At 44.4% G+C, this 14,891-nt stretch overlaps 1 protein-coding gene across 5 annotated transcripts; it reads left to right on the top strand.

The window, feature by feature from the left end:
• The first annotated feature begins 638 nt into the window (after positions 1–638).
• On the top strand, positions 639–13,421 carry raf1a (Raf-1 proto-oncogene, serine/threonine kinase a). 5 transcript variants are annotated; one of them, XM_083674960.1, is made up of 18 exons: positions 639–752; positions 958–1,132; positions 3,419–3,645; positions 3,917–4,029; positions 4,158–4,260; positions 4,366–4,523; positions 5,036–5,128; positions 6,725–6,878; positions 7,695–7,719; positions 7,927–8,042; positions 8,251–8,368; positions 9,187–9,271; positions 9,447–9,623; positions 9,888–9,934; positions 10,113–10,231; positions 10,485–10,616; positions 11,689–11,823; positions 12,165–13,421. In XM_083674960.1, the coding sequence occupies exons 3-18, from the start codon at positions 3,445–3,447 to the stop codon at positions 12,303–12,305; spliced, it is 1,917 nt and encodes a 638-aa protein (XP_083531086.1). In that variant the 5' UTR covers positions 639–752; positions 958–1,132; positions 3,419–3,444; the 3' UTR covers positions 12,306–13,421. The 5 variants fall into 5 exon arrangements, with proteins under 5 accessions (XP_083531086.1, XP_083531088.1, XP_083531087.1 ...); XM_083674962.1 differs by having other exon boundaries at positions 662–752; positions 1,099–1,132; XM_083674961.1 differs by lacking the exon at positions 639–752 and adding an exon at positions 763–859.
• The last annotated feature ends 1,470 nt before the right edge of the window (positions 13,422–14,891 follow it).

Here is a 14,891-nt window from a genome sequence, read left to right as displayed (position 1 = left end):
GTGGTGATATAGTAGTTACTATAAGTGACTTATGTTATCCATTGGGTTAATTTAACAGTTGACTCTTCATACAAGATGTATTAAACTAAGATGCACCAATACACTGAAGTAAAGCACTGCCTCCTTTTCTCCAGATGATGGTGTGCTTGTGATGTTTTTCTATGGATTGCCCGTTCTGGCACTCTGGGCATAAGCATGATGCAGCATCCTATAGAGTAGCCTGTTGAAAAATAAAATCACTTTTAAAAAATTATATTTGCATACAGAATCATTAATATCTGTTTGTGAAGACCTAATTCCAATGCAAATGATAAAGCGTTGACGTTCTACAACCACTATAGAGGAATACATTTAAGATATTGTTTTAAAATATATTTTTAATATCATAATTTCTGTACTTTAATGTTAATGATTGGGCTGACTCACCGCAGATAGCATGTTGTTTCATTTATGCTATCAGCGCTCAAACCGCCTCATAAGTGATCTGATCATATTATTATTATTTTTAAGACTTTTTATGAACTTTTCAGTTTTGTTGCGGTCATGGCATGGACATAGGCTATACATACAGTATCATAGTATCTGAGTGAAAGTGGGTGTGCTCGAAGTTGTGTCCTTGTGATTGCGCAGTGTGTATGGTCAGTATGGTTGCAAAACTGCAGGATCCTGTTTCAATCACTGGCGTCGGACAGTCGCACGACACGAACTCAAACCCTTTCACCTTCTCTGCATATCGCCGTAAATATTGATTGGTATGCGAACATAACTTTACATCAACTCTTCAATTTGTAATCAGCAATTTAACCCGATAGTCTGAAGAGTGTCCTTCACATGTGACTTTGGGAAGGTGGTGTCCTAGGTTTGTTTAGTTTCTTCATGGATCCGAACCGAAATAACTTTTTAAGAGGGATTATTGATTGAGTGTATTTTACACCTGTATTTTGCTCTCTACTTTAGACATTACAGCACACAAAGGAATGGTTACGTCGGTGTTGATACATAGTTACTGTCCGGGCGCCACATTTTGGATTGATCACAACCCGCTGTTCTTTTTTCTTGCAAATATGATGATGTCACCAACGCCACTTTTTCCTCAAGTTATGGCGGAGCTGAAGTTTTCTAACTCGTCTTGGTAAGTAGCTCCTCTGACAGTGTGCTATCATCAATTCTGCACAAACTTATTGTCGATATTGTATCTGTTCCGCCAGATCTGTTGCAGTAGGTTGACAAGTATTTGAATGATTATAAGAGAAACGGTGAAATAAGAAAGCTGTGTGTGAAGTTCACTTCATGTAGTAGTTTGGATCGCACGGAAAAGGGCCTGAGACATAGCGTACTGTCATATTTCACACTGAGAAGCAATTGTTTATGGTACAATCACAATATAACAAAAGTGGAGTTAATTTAGTAAATTATAGGCCTATTAGAACGCGGTCAATTCTACCGGCAGCGTATTCGCGTTTCTCCCACACGAATATTCTTGCAAGGGAGGCCATATGCAGAACCTTCCTTTTGAACACAATTCTTAAAATTTTCGTTTTTTTCAGGTCCTTTTGAGGCTGCTAAAACGTTTTTGTTAATGATAGAACAGAAACATGAAGTAGGCTAAAAGCACTAATGGTGACCAGGGGAATCACTTTGTTCATAATCATTAGGGCTAAATTGATCAATTTGATATTCGAATGTTTCTGTATAACTGATTAACTGATTGTATGATTAAATCTGAATGCATTGTTTGCTTTCGTCCCATCTCGGGTATGTTCAGGAGCGTCAACGCTGCTTAACGTTGCGCAAAAATTACATTTGCTGCAAATTTAGTAAGCTATAGTCATTCAATAGGCAACTGGGACAAAACTTGTCTTCAAGGCAGGTCCTTTCCCAAAACATGTCATGTGTCCTGATGACCAGTTAGTCTACTTGCAGAGTTGGCCATTTTAATGCAGATTCACGTGTGTTCATAATCAAATGCAGTGATATTTTTTGAATAATGTTTGATTCTGTTTGTGTTTGCAATGAATATCCCTCTATGGTATTGTCAACACTTTGTTGCAATACGCTTTTGTCATGCTGGTCAAATTAGGTCAGGTCTGTGTATTGTGTGAAGCAAGAGCAGAATGAATGAGGAGTGCCAAAGCCTGCTTATAGGGGTTCTGCGAAAAATGCTGTTGCGTTGGAATTGTTGCTGGTGTTGCCACTTCCTGGCTAGATCACAGCCAACCTGATTATTTTGAACACAACTTTTGGGGCATGGCGGGCGCAGCTACACAATGTCTGGTATCGCATTCAGTGTGCGCTTGCTTGTGTGTTGTGACATGTGAACCTTGTGGGGTTAAAGTTTACTACTGTAGTCAATCATCTCTGCAGTCGTAGCTGCTATTTGGGTCAAAAAGTTCTTCTAACATTGTGACTGCCAGTAGCCCCTGGTCCTGGCATAGATTACTTTTAGATTACTGGTTCACGGTTTTTCAACTCATAGCCAGGTGATTCCTTACCTAGAAAGTCGTCTATGGACCAGGAGAAACTTTAATCCGTGCTTCAGAGTTGTTTAAATAGCCACTACTAACTTCTGCTAACTTTAGCCACCGCTAACAAAAAAAGTGATGGGAGTTCAACATTTGTGGCCACAATCACCTCAGATTAACACTCTGACGTGATTGGAAGTTACTTTGAGGTGACTTGGCCCTCATCACTCCCATTTGTTTTTTGTTATCCTGAAGCAACCCTTTAACCTTTTCACCCTCCTAACACATTCTCCTTCTCAACCATGTCTTGCTCTCAACAAAATGTGAGTACCGATGTGCACATATCTTCATAGTTCATACTCAAAGAGACCCCTGAACTGTGTCTGTCTGCAGATGAAAACATCTGTTGGAAGCACATACTCTAAATAACAGGGTTGAACTCTGGTGTGGCCTGAGGTTCTCCTGGACAGACTGGATTAGTGTGTGTCCATCTTCCACACTGAGTGGGTTGGGGGAAACTGCAAGCTGTTACTTTCGCTCTGGAAAGCTATGTCTATATTATATATATATATGCAGCAAGAGTTCATTTGAGGTTTAGACCTGAGATTGTAGGTTATAGAACAATGGGGCCGTATAAGGAAAACAAAGGTCAGGATTTTTGGCCACTGAGCCCAAAGTGTATAAGCACAAAGCATTGCCAAATGAATGGCAGTGATCATTGGGATTCTGATGGTAGACAGTTTGCCGTGTTTACAGTATATGTAATACTTGGGTTGCATTTTAATACTGTCCTTACCATAAAATATAAAACACTTTTTGGGGTCGCTTGTAAATTGCCAAGTTTCGGCTGTGTGGAGATGCAGGGTTATTGATAACAGAAGAGTCCAATAACAAAAGTTGTCCAATAATCTTTGTGCTAAAACTCCCTTTCTCCCCCCCCCCCCCCCCCATCACAGACCATTGAGAGCACTTGCTTTTGCTAATGGAGCACCTCCAGGGAGCGTGGAAGACCCTTAGCAACGGCTTTGGCATGAAGGACTCTGTGTTTGAGGGCCCCTGCCTCTCGCCCACCATGGTCCAGGGCTTCCCGTACCAGCGCCGCTCCTCAGACGACAGCAAGATCCCAGACTCCAAGACGAGTGGCACCATCCGGGTTTACCTCCCCAACCAGCAGCGCACTGTGGTCAGTACACAGAGAGAGAGACAGGGAGAGAGAGAGAGACAGGGAGAGACAGACAGACAGACAGAGAGATGTAGCAGGCTCCAGGAGACTGTTTACTGCTGCCATCCAAGCACAGTCTGCCTAAACATCCCAGCATCCAAATATCCCAGACGTGACATGAATTAAAAACTGCTGTGAGAGAGAGAGAGAGAGAGAGAGAGAGAGAGAGAGAGAGAGAGAGAGAGAGAATTAATACAGTTGTGTGTGTTTGTTTATGGTCCCCCCCCCCCAGGTGAATGTGAAGCCAGGTATGACGTTGCACAGCTGCCTGATCAAGGCCCTGAAGGTGCGCGGCCTTCAGCCTGAATGCTGTGCTGTCTTCCGCCTGCACCCTGGACAGAGGAGGTAAGTTCTGGCCAATGAGGGGAGGAGAGGAGGTCGTTTGGATCAGAGGGATGTTATTGTACAGTAGGTCCTCAGACTATCGAAAACAAGTGTTTTTTTCCTCACCGAATGTCTTTTATTCCAAACAGCAAAAAGTCACGTATGGATTGGAATACTGACCCTACCTCACTGATTGGGGAAGAACTGCTGGTGGAAGTTTTAGACCATGTACCCTTGACAACGCACAATTTCGTGAGTGCCCGAAATGATTTCATACCACTCAGTCACAACAACCAGAGTGCCATTAGCACTGCCGGGAAAGTAAACAAACACTCTGCTCTCCTCTCTCACCCCCAGGTTCGGAAAACATTTCTCAAGTTGGCCTTCTGCGATATTTGCCAGAAGTTTCTTTTGAACGGTTTCCGGTGCCAAACATGCGGCTACAAATTCCATGAGCATTGCAGCACCAAAGTGCCCACAATGTGTGTAGACTGGAGCAACATCAGACAGCTCCTGTAAGTCTCCCCTACGGCGCTGAGCAAAGGATCTAATGACTTCTTACACAAACGACTTCTGACACACAACTCTTGTTTCTATTCGATAATTCAAATTCAGAAAATGACAGAAAAATAAACAGTATAATGGACATTCAAAGAATGGGAATAGTTAAGGTGAATGCGATTCAACATGATGAATGAGTATGTATCAACTGCATTGCCGTACCATGTCAGGATAAGCGAAGGGAAGCCACCTGATACTGTGTGGTTTGTCTGCTTGAGTAGCATAGTCCTAGCTCATGCACGTAAGCTTTGCATACTTGCACTGAGCAAAGATCATCGTTTTTGCATGCAGACCTGACGACAAGCTGTAGATGGATATCAGTGACACTGAAGAGATATGTTTGTGTGGGCTTTTATCTTACATGTGCCTTTTTGCATCCTTCAAGTGCCTTTGTTTCACAGAATGGCAAGATGGTCATTGTTTCCCACCATACAAACACACAGACTCGCTTGCTCTCTCTTTCTAGGTTGTTCCCTACACCAGGTGAAAGCGGTGGTCCATCTCTTCCCCCTTTGACGTCTCGGCGAATGAGAGAATCCCTGTCCCGATTCCCCACCAGGTAAGGGCCCCACTTCCTCCTCCTAGCCTGACCTCACCATTGACCCCTGGGTAATGCCGGTCCCACTGGCCGCTGTTTAAGTAATGTGGGGCGGCTTTACTGGGGTAATAGAGACCGGTGTAAGATTAGTTTGGTTGTCATGCCTGACTAGGCCTCAGCTGATGCAGCAGGAAGTTGTAAAGCACCTTAAGATTGGCCTTAAACTGAATTAATTCCTATTTTTGATTTAGGTCTTTAGCTTTATGTAGGTTCAACCAGTCCAGGGAGCTGATGTAACCAGAGGTGTGAAAAGAGCCTGTTGTTTCAGAAGCACTAATAACAATTTAAAAGCACTCTGATAGCTGCCAAATGAGCTCTCTCACAGTATTAAGTTGTTCCGTGCAGAGCAATCTCCAATGCTCTTTTGAATCAAAGTCCTGCTTTGCCAGAAAGGGGATTTATACTCATGGAGTACAATACAGGGACAGAAGTGTGGTGTAATGGCCCTGTTCATGAACCTCACTCAAATGGGGTCCCACACTCACTGTACAGCACAATCACTGTCCACTCTGCAGCAATCAACCAAGACCAGCATCGACACAGCCTTCACTGTTGTCAACTTCCACCTCCCATAATAGCAACAATCAAATGCCTCCCTTCAAGTTTCTGGGGTGTTTTATTCTGCTCTGGTAGTTGAATATGCGGATTGTTTTGAGATTTATACCGACATTTGACTTGTCAGCTTTGTACTGTAACTTCTTAGCCAATACTTGGCAAACACTTCCCAACCACCGCCTAGCCGGAGAGGAGAGGAGGGGTAATGTTTGGAGACGTAAACAAAGCACTTTGTTGTACATAGAACTCTCCATCATGGAAGGAATAAGAACGAGAAAACGGTCTCGCCGTTGAACTCTGTATAATCTCAACGTCTTCCTGAACTTAATCGACCATACTTACTCTCACGAAAGTTACTTCTTGAGTTCTAGATAGATGGTGAGGTGAGGTGTCAAACTCTCACTGCCTAGAACAGAAACTGGCGTCTAACTGTGTCATATTGGGCGGTGTGCCTGGGAAAAATTACACAAAATGGCAGAAATGAAACCCACAAGCTGCCATCCACCACACCCACGTGTGACAGATTTTTTAAAGAAGTTGGTGAATTGTCTAGTGTGTCAGAATTATTTAGGAAATTACTGTTAGGACAACTAAATTAGTTCAAAGGCATTTTAGATGATGGCGAGTGATTTTAGATTATGCTTTGGTGAGTTGTGTTCAGTGACTGTATTCCTCACTTCACTGCCTATCTTCCGCTGTAGATTGAAGACCCATCTCTTCAGGCTACATCTTAACTGTCCCTCCTAAAGACCTCTTCATCCCCACTACCCCCCTGTACAAGTTTCTCTCCTGTAAAAAAAAAAAGTAATTCTTCCATCTAGCATTGTGACTGCCAATACCCCCTGGTCCTACCATAGATTACTTTTTCTTATGATGACTGATGGATAGTTGATTCACTCACTTAAACAAATGTATTTGTTGTAAGTCGCTTTGGATAAAGGCGTCTGCTAAATGCCGTAAATGTAAATGTCCTCATGGTGGCCCTGCTTGTTTTCCCTCCAGCTCTCTGCATCGTTACTCAACTCCTCACGCCTTCAACTACACTGCTCCCTACCCATCCACAGGGGGCGCTCTGTCCCACAGGCAACGCTCCACCTCAACTCCCAACGTCCACATGGTCAGCACCACCATGCCCGTCGACAGTAGCATGATCGAGGTAACAACACACCACACGGGCCCCCAGGATACTCCTGGTGGTCCAGGCAGCCCTCTCTTAAAATAACCACCTGCCCGAGACTGATCTGCCCCTCTTACACGCCAGGAATCCCAACCATCCTCCACTGGCGTGCTTCTGCCCCTCTCTCTGTCTCCTTCCCTCTCTCTCTCTCTGTCTCTGTCTCTCTATTAAGTAACCCAACCTGTATTGGGTACAGCTTAATTTGCATGACACCTTCAATTATCTTATGACTATTCCTTTCAACTGTTCTATACTGCACTTAGTTGTTCATTTCAGACTTTGCTTTGTCTTAATACCCGGGTGTGTCAAAGTACTTTTTTTTATAAGAATTATAATTGTGACACTGTGTCTAATTGTTCCACCTTTTCTTTTTAATGGACACCCGGGTAGCACTCTGCCCCCCCCCCTCCCTTCCTCTCCTTCACTATGTCTCCCTCTCCCTCCCTGTGGTGAATGTCCTGTTGTGTGGTGCTGTGGTGGGGAGTAGCTAGACTGCCTGAATGCCTCTCCTAGCTCCTGGTGCCGGAGGTTCTGGCTGAAGAGGAGAGTAGGTATTGTTCGCTTCTCCAACTCTTTTGTTGAGGCGACATCAGAGAGCCCAGAAAAGGTTAGGAGGCGGAGCGGTCGAGTGCTGTGTGAAAAGCAACATGCACGTGGACTATCCACGTCTTTTCACGTTTTTTTTTTTTTTTCTTCTTCATTCCAAGTGGATAATCAAAAGGTTGAATGACTAACAGCTGTTTTGTTATTTGTCAAATCTGACTGTGCTTTTTCACCTGTTTTCAATTTTTTCAGGATGCAATGCGTGGTCATGAATCTGGTAAGTTGATTCATAATTCTGGGAAAACCCTGACGTATATTGATTGATTTAACACTCCTAAATACACATTTGAACTCCTCATTGAACCTGCCCTGCCTTGGTAGCTCAGTTTCTGCTAAACAAACATAGACATGCATTGAATACCACAAGGACATTTTTCCCAGAACTTTGCATGCTAAATGACGTTCGGCCATTTTTCCTCCCCAGGGGGGAGTTCTCCCAGCCAGAGCCCTACGGGCTGGTCCCAGTCCCAGTCCAAAACCCCAGCGCCTGCCCAACGAGAGAGAGCTCCGTCCTTCAACACTCAGGAGAAATACAAAATCGTACGTCATTGTGTGGGTGTGTGTGTGGGTGTGTGTGGGTGTGGGTGTGTGTGTGTGGGTGTGGGTGGGTGGGTGTGTGTGTGGGTGGGTGTGTGTGTGTGTGTCGTGTACACATACTTTGCCCCGGATAAGAGTACTGTATTTGTTTGCGTGTCGCTTCTGCTGTATTTCTGAAGAATTTAGGATGATTGTAACTGTTTACCTGCAGCGGCCGAGGGACAAACGGGACTCCAACTACTACTGGGAGATAGAGGCCAGTGAGGTGGTCCTGCACTCGTGCATCGGCTCTGGCTCCTTTGGAACGGTATACAAAGGGAAATGGCACGGTGAGCATGCTTTCTCTGTGTTGAAGGCTTGGAGAATTGTGATACATATACAGTACCAGTCAAAAGTTTGGACACACCTTCTCATTCAATGGTTTTTCTTTATTTTATTTTTTTATTATTTTCTACATTGTAGATTAATATTGAAGACATCAAAACTATGGAGGAACACATATGGAGTTATGTAGTAAACAAAAAAGTGTTAAACCAACCAGAATATGTTTTATATTTTAGATTCTTCAAAGTAGCCACCTTTTGCTTTGATGACAGCTTTGCACACTCTTGGCAAGTTTGTGTCCAAACTTTTGACTGGTACTGTATATATGAGGTTGTGGCTTGGAGCCACAGAGCAGCGTAACAGCACATGCTTTCTCTATGTGAAGGCTTGTAGAGCTGTGGTATACACAAGGCTGTGGCTTGGAGCCACAGGGCAGCATAGCTCTTTAGCATAGCTCTTTAACCTAGCTCTTTAACCTAGCTCTTTAGCATAGCTCTTTAACCTAGCTCTTTAGCATAGCTCTTTAGCATAGCTCTTTAACCTAGCTCTTTAGCATAGCTCTTTAACCTAGCTCTTTAGCATAGCTCTTTAACCTAGCTCTTTAGCAAATCTCTTTAACCTAGCTCTTTAACCTAGCTCTTTAGCATAGCTCTTTAACCTAGCTCTTTAACCTAGCTCTTTAGCATAGCTCTCTAACCTAGCTCTTTAACCTAGCTCTTTAACCTAGCTCTTTAGCATAGCTCTTTAACCTAGCTCTGTAGCATAGCTCTTTAACCTAGCTCTTTAGCGTAGCTCTTTAACCTAGCTTGTTTGGCTCCTGCAGGCGACGTAGCCGTGAAGATCCTGAAGGTGATCGACCCCACACCGGAGCAGTTCCAGGCCTTCCGTAATGAGGTGGCGGTCCTGAGGTAAGAGACGAGAGATGGCTGCAGTGCTCAGTTTCCTCCTCCAGGCTGTTCATCTTGACGGAGCAGAAAAACTGCAACGAGCAAGACATGCAGGAGTTATTGGTGCTTCGTCTTTGTGCAGAGTTGTTATCTGATCTTTGTTGCGGTGATTTCCTCTTCCTCTTTCTGGCTGCAGGAAAACAAGACATGTCAACATCCTGTTGTTCATGGGCTACATGACGAAGGACAATCTGGCCATCGTAACTCAGTGGTGTGACGGCAACAGCCTCTACAAGCACCTCCACGTCCAGGAGACCAACTTCAAGATGTTTCAGCTCATTGACATCGCCAGGCAGACCGCCCAGGGCATGGAGTGAGTCCTCACCACAACTTTAGACGGCCTCTAGCCTTAGAGGGTTGCTAGGCTACTTTCCACTAGCATGGCTGTTGATCAAATCAAATCAATGATTTGAAATCGAATCAAATTGTATTTATCACGTACATCGCATACAGCCGTATTGACATAGTGAAATGCTTTGGGATTTTGCTCCTCGCTCAACCACAGTCGACAGCAATCAACAATCAGTAATACAATACAATCTCCAGTGTTAATCACGAAATTGCATTTCTCCACCAGCTACTTGCACGCGAAGAACATCATCCACCGTGACATGAAATCAAACAGTATCCTTTTCTTCAACCGTACAGTGTTGTAGGACAATACCGACAAGAGGTGTGTGTGTGTGTGTGTGTGTGAGAATGTGAATGAAACCGATGTGCTGTATGGATCCAGGTTTGGGTTTGTTTCATCAGTCGTGTGTCTCTGCCGTACAGAAGCTCTGCTTCCTTGACACTAGTGCAGATATCTTCCTGCATGAGGGCCTGACGGTGAAGATCGGGGACTTTGGTCTGGCCACGGTCAAAGCCAGGTGGAGCGGGTCTCACCAGGTGGAGCAGCCCTCTGGGTCCATACTGTGGATGGTTAGTAGTAAGAGCCGTGTGTGTGTGTGTGTGTGTATACAGTAACAGTGTTGGTTGGGGCTGAGGCATGAGAGTAAGTGAACTTCTTTATCTGTGGAACTTCAACTGTTGGTGAATAATATTCACAGTGAGAGATGGCCATTGGGTCCTAGAGATGGCCATTTAGTCCCACTTCTAATTTAGAGGTCATGGCCCCAAGATTTGGAAAAATAACATAATAGAAACACACGTATTATTTTGTCACTCTCCTCAGGCTCCTGAAGTCATCCGGATGCAGGATAACAACCCGTACAGTTTCCAGTCAGACGTGTACTCCTATGGTATTGTTCTCTACGAGCTGATGACAGGGGAGCTTCCGTACTCACAGATAGCCAACAGAGACCAGGTAAACCATGCCATGCAGTCACAAGCCACCTCAGAAACAATGCCATTTCTCTGCATCACCACTGCTTTAGGTCGTTTGGCCCAGATATACAGGCCCTCGACCTGTCAGGCCTTGTTGGATTATGGCAAATCAAATACAGCTAGGAGGGTGACCCAGTTTCAGACACGTGGGTCTCTCCCTGCCTCAGTTCCAGTGTGTGTGTGAGTAACTTGACCAGAGGGTTAGAGGGGCTCTGGGTCAGTGTTTGAGAGGATTGTGGGCCTGGCCCAAGGCCCACGGTGGGACTGCATCACCCTGGAGCCACTGGCCTAATTTTAGGCGCGTGTGTGTCCACGTCACGCTTCAGGCCTGGCAGGGACAGTCCTCCAGTCCCCTTGTTTGTTTGTTGTTTTGGCATTGCACTGGTTGCCCTGTATCCTCTCCATTTAACCATTGTCTCAGGGTGCCATAGTCAGTGACTACTTTTCTAGAAGTAGCGGTCACAATGACTACTTTAAAGCTGTCATTAAGATTGACCTCCATTCTCCTCAGATTCTCCTGTCCCCAGAACCACCAATATGACTGATTGCTTGTATGTGATAATGACGCCATGATCAGATGTTCTGGCTGGCAGGCACACACGGAACTGTCTCAAATCACACATGATCATAAGATCATCACTAGGCCTGGACTCACTGGGACCTCCACAGACCAACGCACTCTCACTTCCTGTCTCATTTACATTTACATTTATGGCATTTAGCAGACGCCTTTATCCAAAGCGACTGACAACAAATACATTTGTTTAAGCAAGTGAATCATCTATCCATCAGTCATCATAAGATAAAGTAATCAATACTCAGACCAGAGGCCATAGGTAGTCACAATGCTTCAAACAGCTGGCTTCCAGTAGAAACAAGGTTCCTGAGCTTAAGGCAGGATAGCCACAGCAAAATACACAAGCTACCAACAGCACACTGACTTTAAACAAGATTAAACTAACTTACTTAGACTAGAGAACAGGCTGCACCACTCGCTCAATCTCGCCCAAATGTATATGTGTATGTCTCTGTCCCCCCCCCCCCCCTCCCAGATCATCTTCATGGTAGGCCGCTGCTACCTGTCACCAGACCTCAGCAAGCTCTACAAGAGCGCACCCAAAGCCATGAAGAGGCTGGTGGCCGACTGCATCAAGAAGCTGAAGGACGAAAGGCCGCTGTTCCCCCAGGTACACCACTGCTTCAACAGCTGTCTTGTTAGTTTTTTGTCGTTGTTGTTGTTTTTTTTAAGGTTATTTTTTTTTTTGTATTTTTTTCCCCGCTCTCGTATTTCTTTTCAGTTTTTATTGGGTAGAGAAAGACAGGAAAGGGTATGTCAGCATGGCATGGGCCAGATTCGAACCCATGTCGACATGGGCGTATGTGTTTCACTGTAGGCCATGGTGCTAGACCACTGGACCCCCCCAGGCCACAGCAGCTGTCTTGTTAATTGTTTACCTACAGATGTACCAGATGAGTGTTCACTTCCATGATTTGTTCCTCTCTCGTTCTCTCTCTGCTGTTTCTCTAGATCCTGTCGTCTATCGAGTTGCTCCAGCATTCGCTTCCTAAGATCAACCGCAGTACCTCGGAACCCTCACTGCACAGAGCCTCTCACACTGAGGACATCAACACCTTCACTCTGACCTCTACCAGACTGCCTGTGTTCTAGCACTGCCCCCCCCTCCTCCCCCCTCTCCCTGCTAAGGCTCCATACAGACAGACAACCTGCCACTCTGCTCCTGTTCCACAATAACACACGCGCACACACACACACGCACACATACACACGCACACCAAATATCTTCGGTGAGGAGAGAGAGAGGACGAGTCCTCTAAGTGGTGACTGTGGATGGGGTCAACATGCGATTCAATGCCAGTGGAGAACATTCTGATGTGGGGGGCAGAGCAAAGAGCCTCCTTTGGGCTGGATGTGCCTTTGGTTGCCAGTGTAGGAAAATCCCAACCACCAATGTCCTTCTTCTTCAGACACAGTGGCCTAATCTTCCCCATTGGTAATATGGGTGCAATGTACAAAGTAGCAATTGAGTTTGTGAACTGTGTAAATATGTGAAAGAGCAACCGACCGACCAGGGGACACAGGAGCAGAGATGTTGAGAGGAATGCCTGAGAGAAATGGCTGAGATGAGATGGGAAGCGCACCTTTCTGTCCGTCGGTCCGTCTGTTCATCTGTCCGTCCTTGTTTTGGAATGAAGAGCTTACCTGCCTGGAGAGGAACTGAAGCCAGGACCAAGACACGACTTCACCTCCTATGACTATCAAAAACAAGCAGCTTGAGGCAATCCATTTGTCAAACAGGAGTATTTGATTGTACATCGTCTTAATAGGATCGGAATAGAGATATGAAATGAGTTGTCTTCATACAATTGCTTTTATTGTTTCTTTTTTTTTTTCCTTTTTTATTTTTTTTTTTATCATTCTGGAAAAATATAGCCTGTCAGACAGTAAGCATGAGGGATTGAGGAAAAATCATTTTAATTTGCACATTTTAACAAAAGTGATGGTTATGTTTCCACGGTCCAGAGGATGGGTTCATGGCTTTGAGTGTCCTGATCAGTAGTTGCGCACTCATTTTAATCAGCCTTTACTCTGGTTCATCATCACAAGCTGGATATCAGGCATTCTTTAATATTTAAAATGATTTGAAATCTAATTTGCATTTGTCTGCCATGTCTCTTTCAGGAGGTTAAACATTTTATTGTAAACTCGGTGATAATGTTTATTCCATGTTATTTTAATAAAATTAAGTTAAACTCGTCTATCGTTCAGGGATAAGGAGTTTGTATTCATTCCTTTGTTGCCACTGACAGGTCAAGAAAATGTAATCACTGATCGCATTAAAGCTGTGTCTGTAACTGTACCTTAACGGTCTGTGCCCGTACTGTTTCACACACCGTTAATCTTTACACATAACATGTTAATTGCGACACCACATTAAAGAGCTAACCGGCTAATTTGAGAGGCCTTACACAATGTAAACAACAGCCAGCAGGCCTAGAGAAGTTGGTGTTTCAGGGTCTGTGGGCCATGGAAGTAGCGTGAAAGACTTGTCTCTGATGTAAACCATCACACTATATGCTTTACAATTACATTCATGGCATTTAGCAGACGCCTTTATCCAAAGCGACTTATAACAAGTACATTTGTTTAAGTAAGTGAGTCATCTATCCATCAGTCATCATAAGAAAAAGTAATCTATGCTCGGACCAGGGGCCATTGGCAGTCACAATGCTAGAAGAAGGAGGCAGAGAAGTTGGTGATTCAGGGTCAGTGGGCCATGGAAGTAGCGTGAAAGACTAGTCTCTTATTTTTTTGTTTTTAGGGCATTTCTGCTTTATTGAGAGAGACAGTTGAGATTCACAGGAAGGATGGGTGAGAGAGGAGAGATGACATGCAAGATATGTCGAGGGTCAGAATCGAACCAGGAACCTTGCGATTACGTGGTGTGTGCATTAGTGTGCTACGCCACTAAGCGCCCCGAAAGACTAGTCTCTGATGTAAACCACCACACTATATGCTCCTGTCTCTCTCTGTACGTTACTGCTCTGTGGGGGATCCCGTGCATGCGCAAGACTTTGTAGCTGGGTGCAATGTTTGCTGTTGCAGTAGCAGTATGGTGCAACCCAGATGCACCATTGGGGGATTCTACAATTGGCCAATGTCACTATGTGCTCTACAGCCATTGGCAAGCTCATTGGGAAAAACAATCTACCAAATTCGGGGAAAGACAAGTGTTACCATGGCCAAACTATTTGATTAAAATAAATGGTTCAAAGGAATTGTACCACTTGTGCAATTGTTGGTCAAGACAACCTGACATGACTCAGGTAGGGAGAGTACACGCAAATATAAAGTGAAAAATACAAGACAGCTCTTATTTGTGTGGCTTCTGTGTGACACAGGGCTGATGTTATGCATTTCCTAATAGGTTGTGATGTTTTTTTCCTCTTTGTTGGTCATCTGACCTTAGCCCAGGACTGATGACAGTTTAATCATTTCCTTTATCTCTCTCTGAAATCACGCAAGTCTCAAAAAAGCCTCATGAGGGGAAAAACTGGTGCTAACTGGTGTCATCGAAAGTAATGAACCCAAGACCAAAGACATCTGCTGACCCCTTTGGCTTCTATTTCTGTGTAGTGTTGCTATCTGTGTTGTTTGACTTTTCTATTTCTGCTTTCTGACAGGCCACGGAGATGGCTCAAAAATAAAAATACAGTACCAAACAATCAACAGAAT

This window comes from Argentina silus (assembly GCF_951799395.1).
Source record: "Argentina silus genome assembly, chromosome: 8".
Lineage (NCBI taxonomy): Eukaryota > Metazoa > Chordata > Actinopteri > Argentiniformes > Argentinidae > Argentina > Argentina silus.
This window is presented reverse-complemented; position numbering and strand designations above follow the sequence as displayed.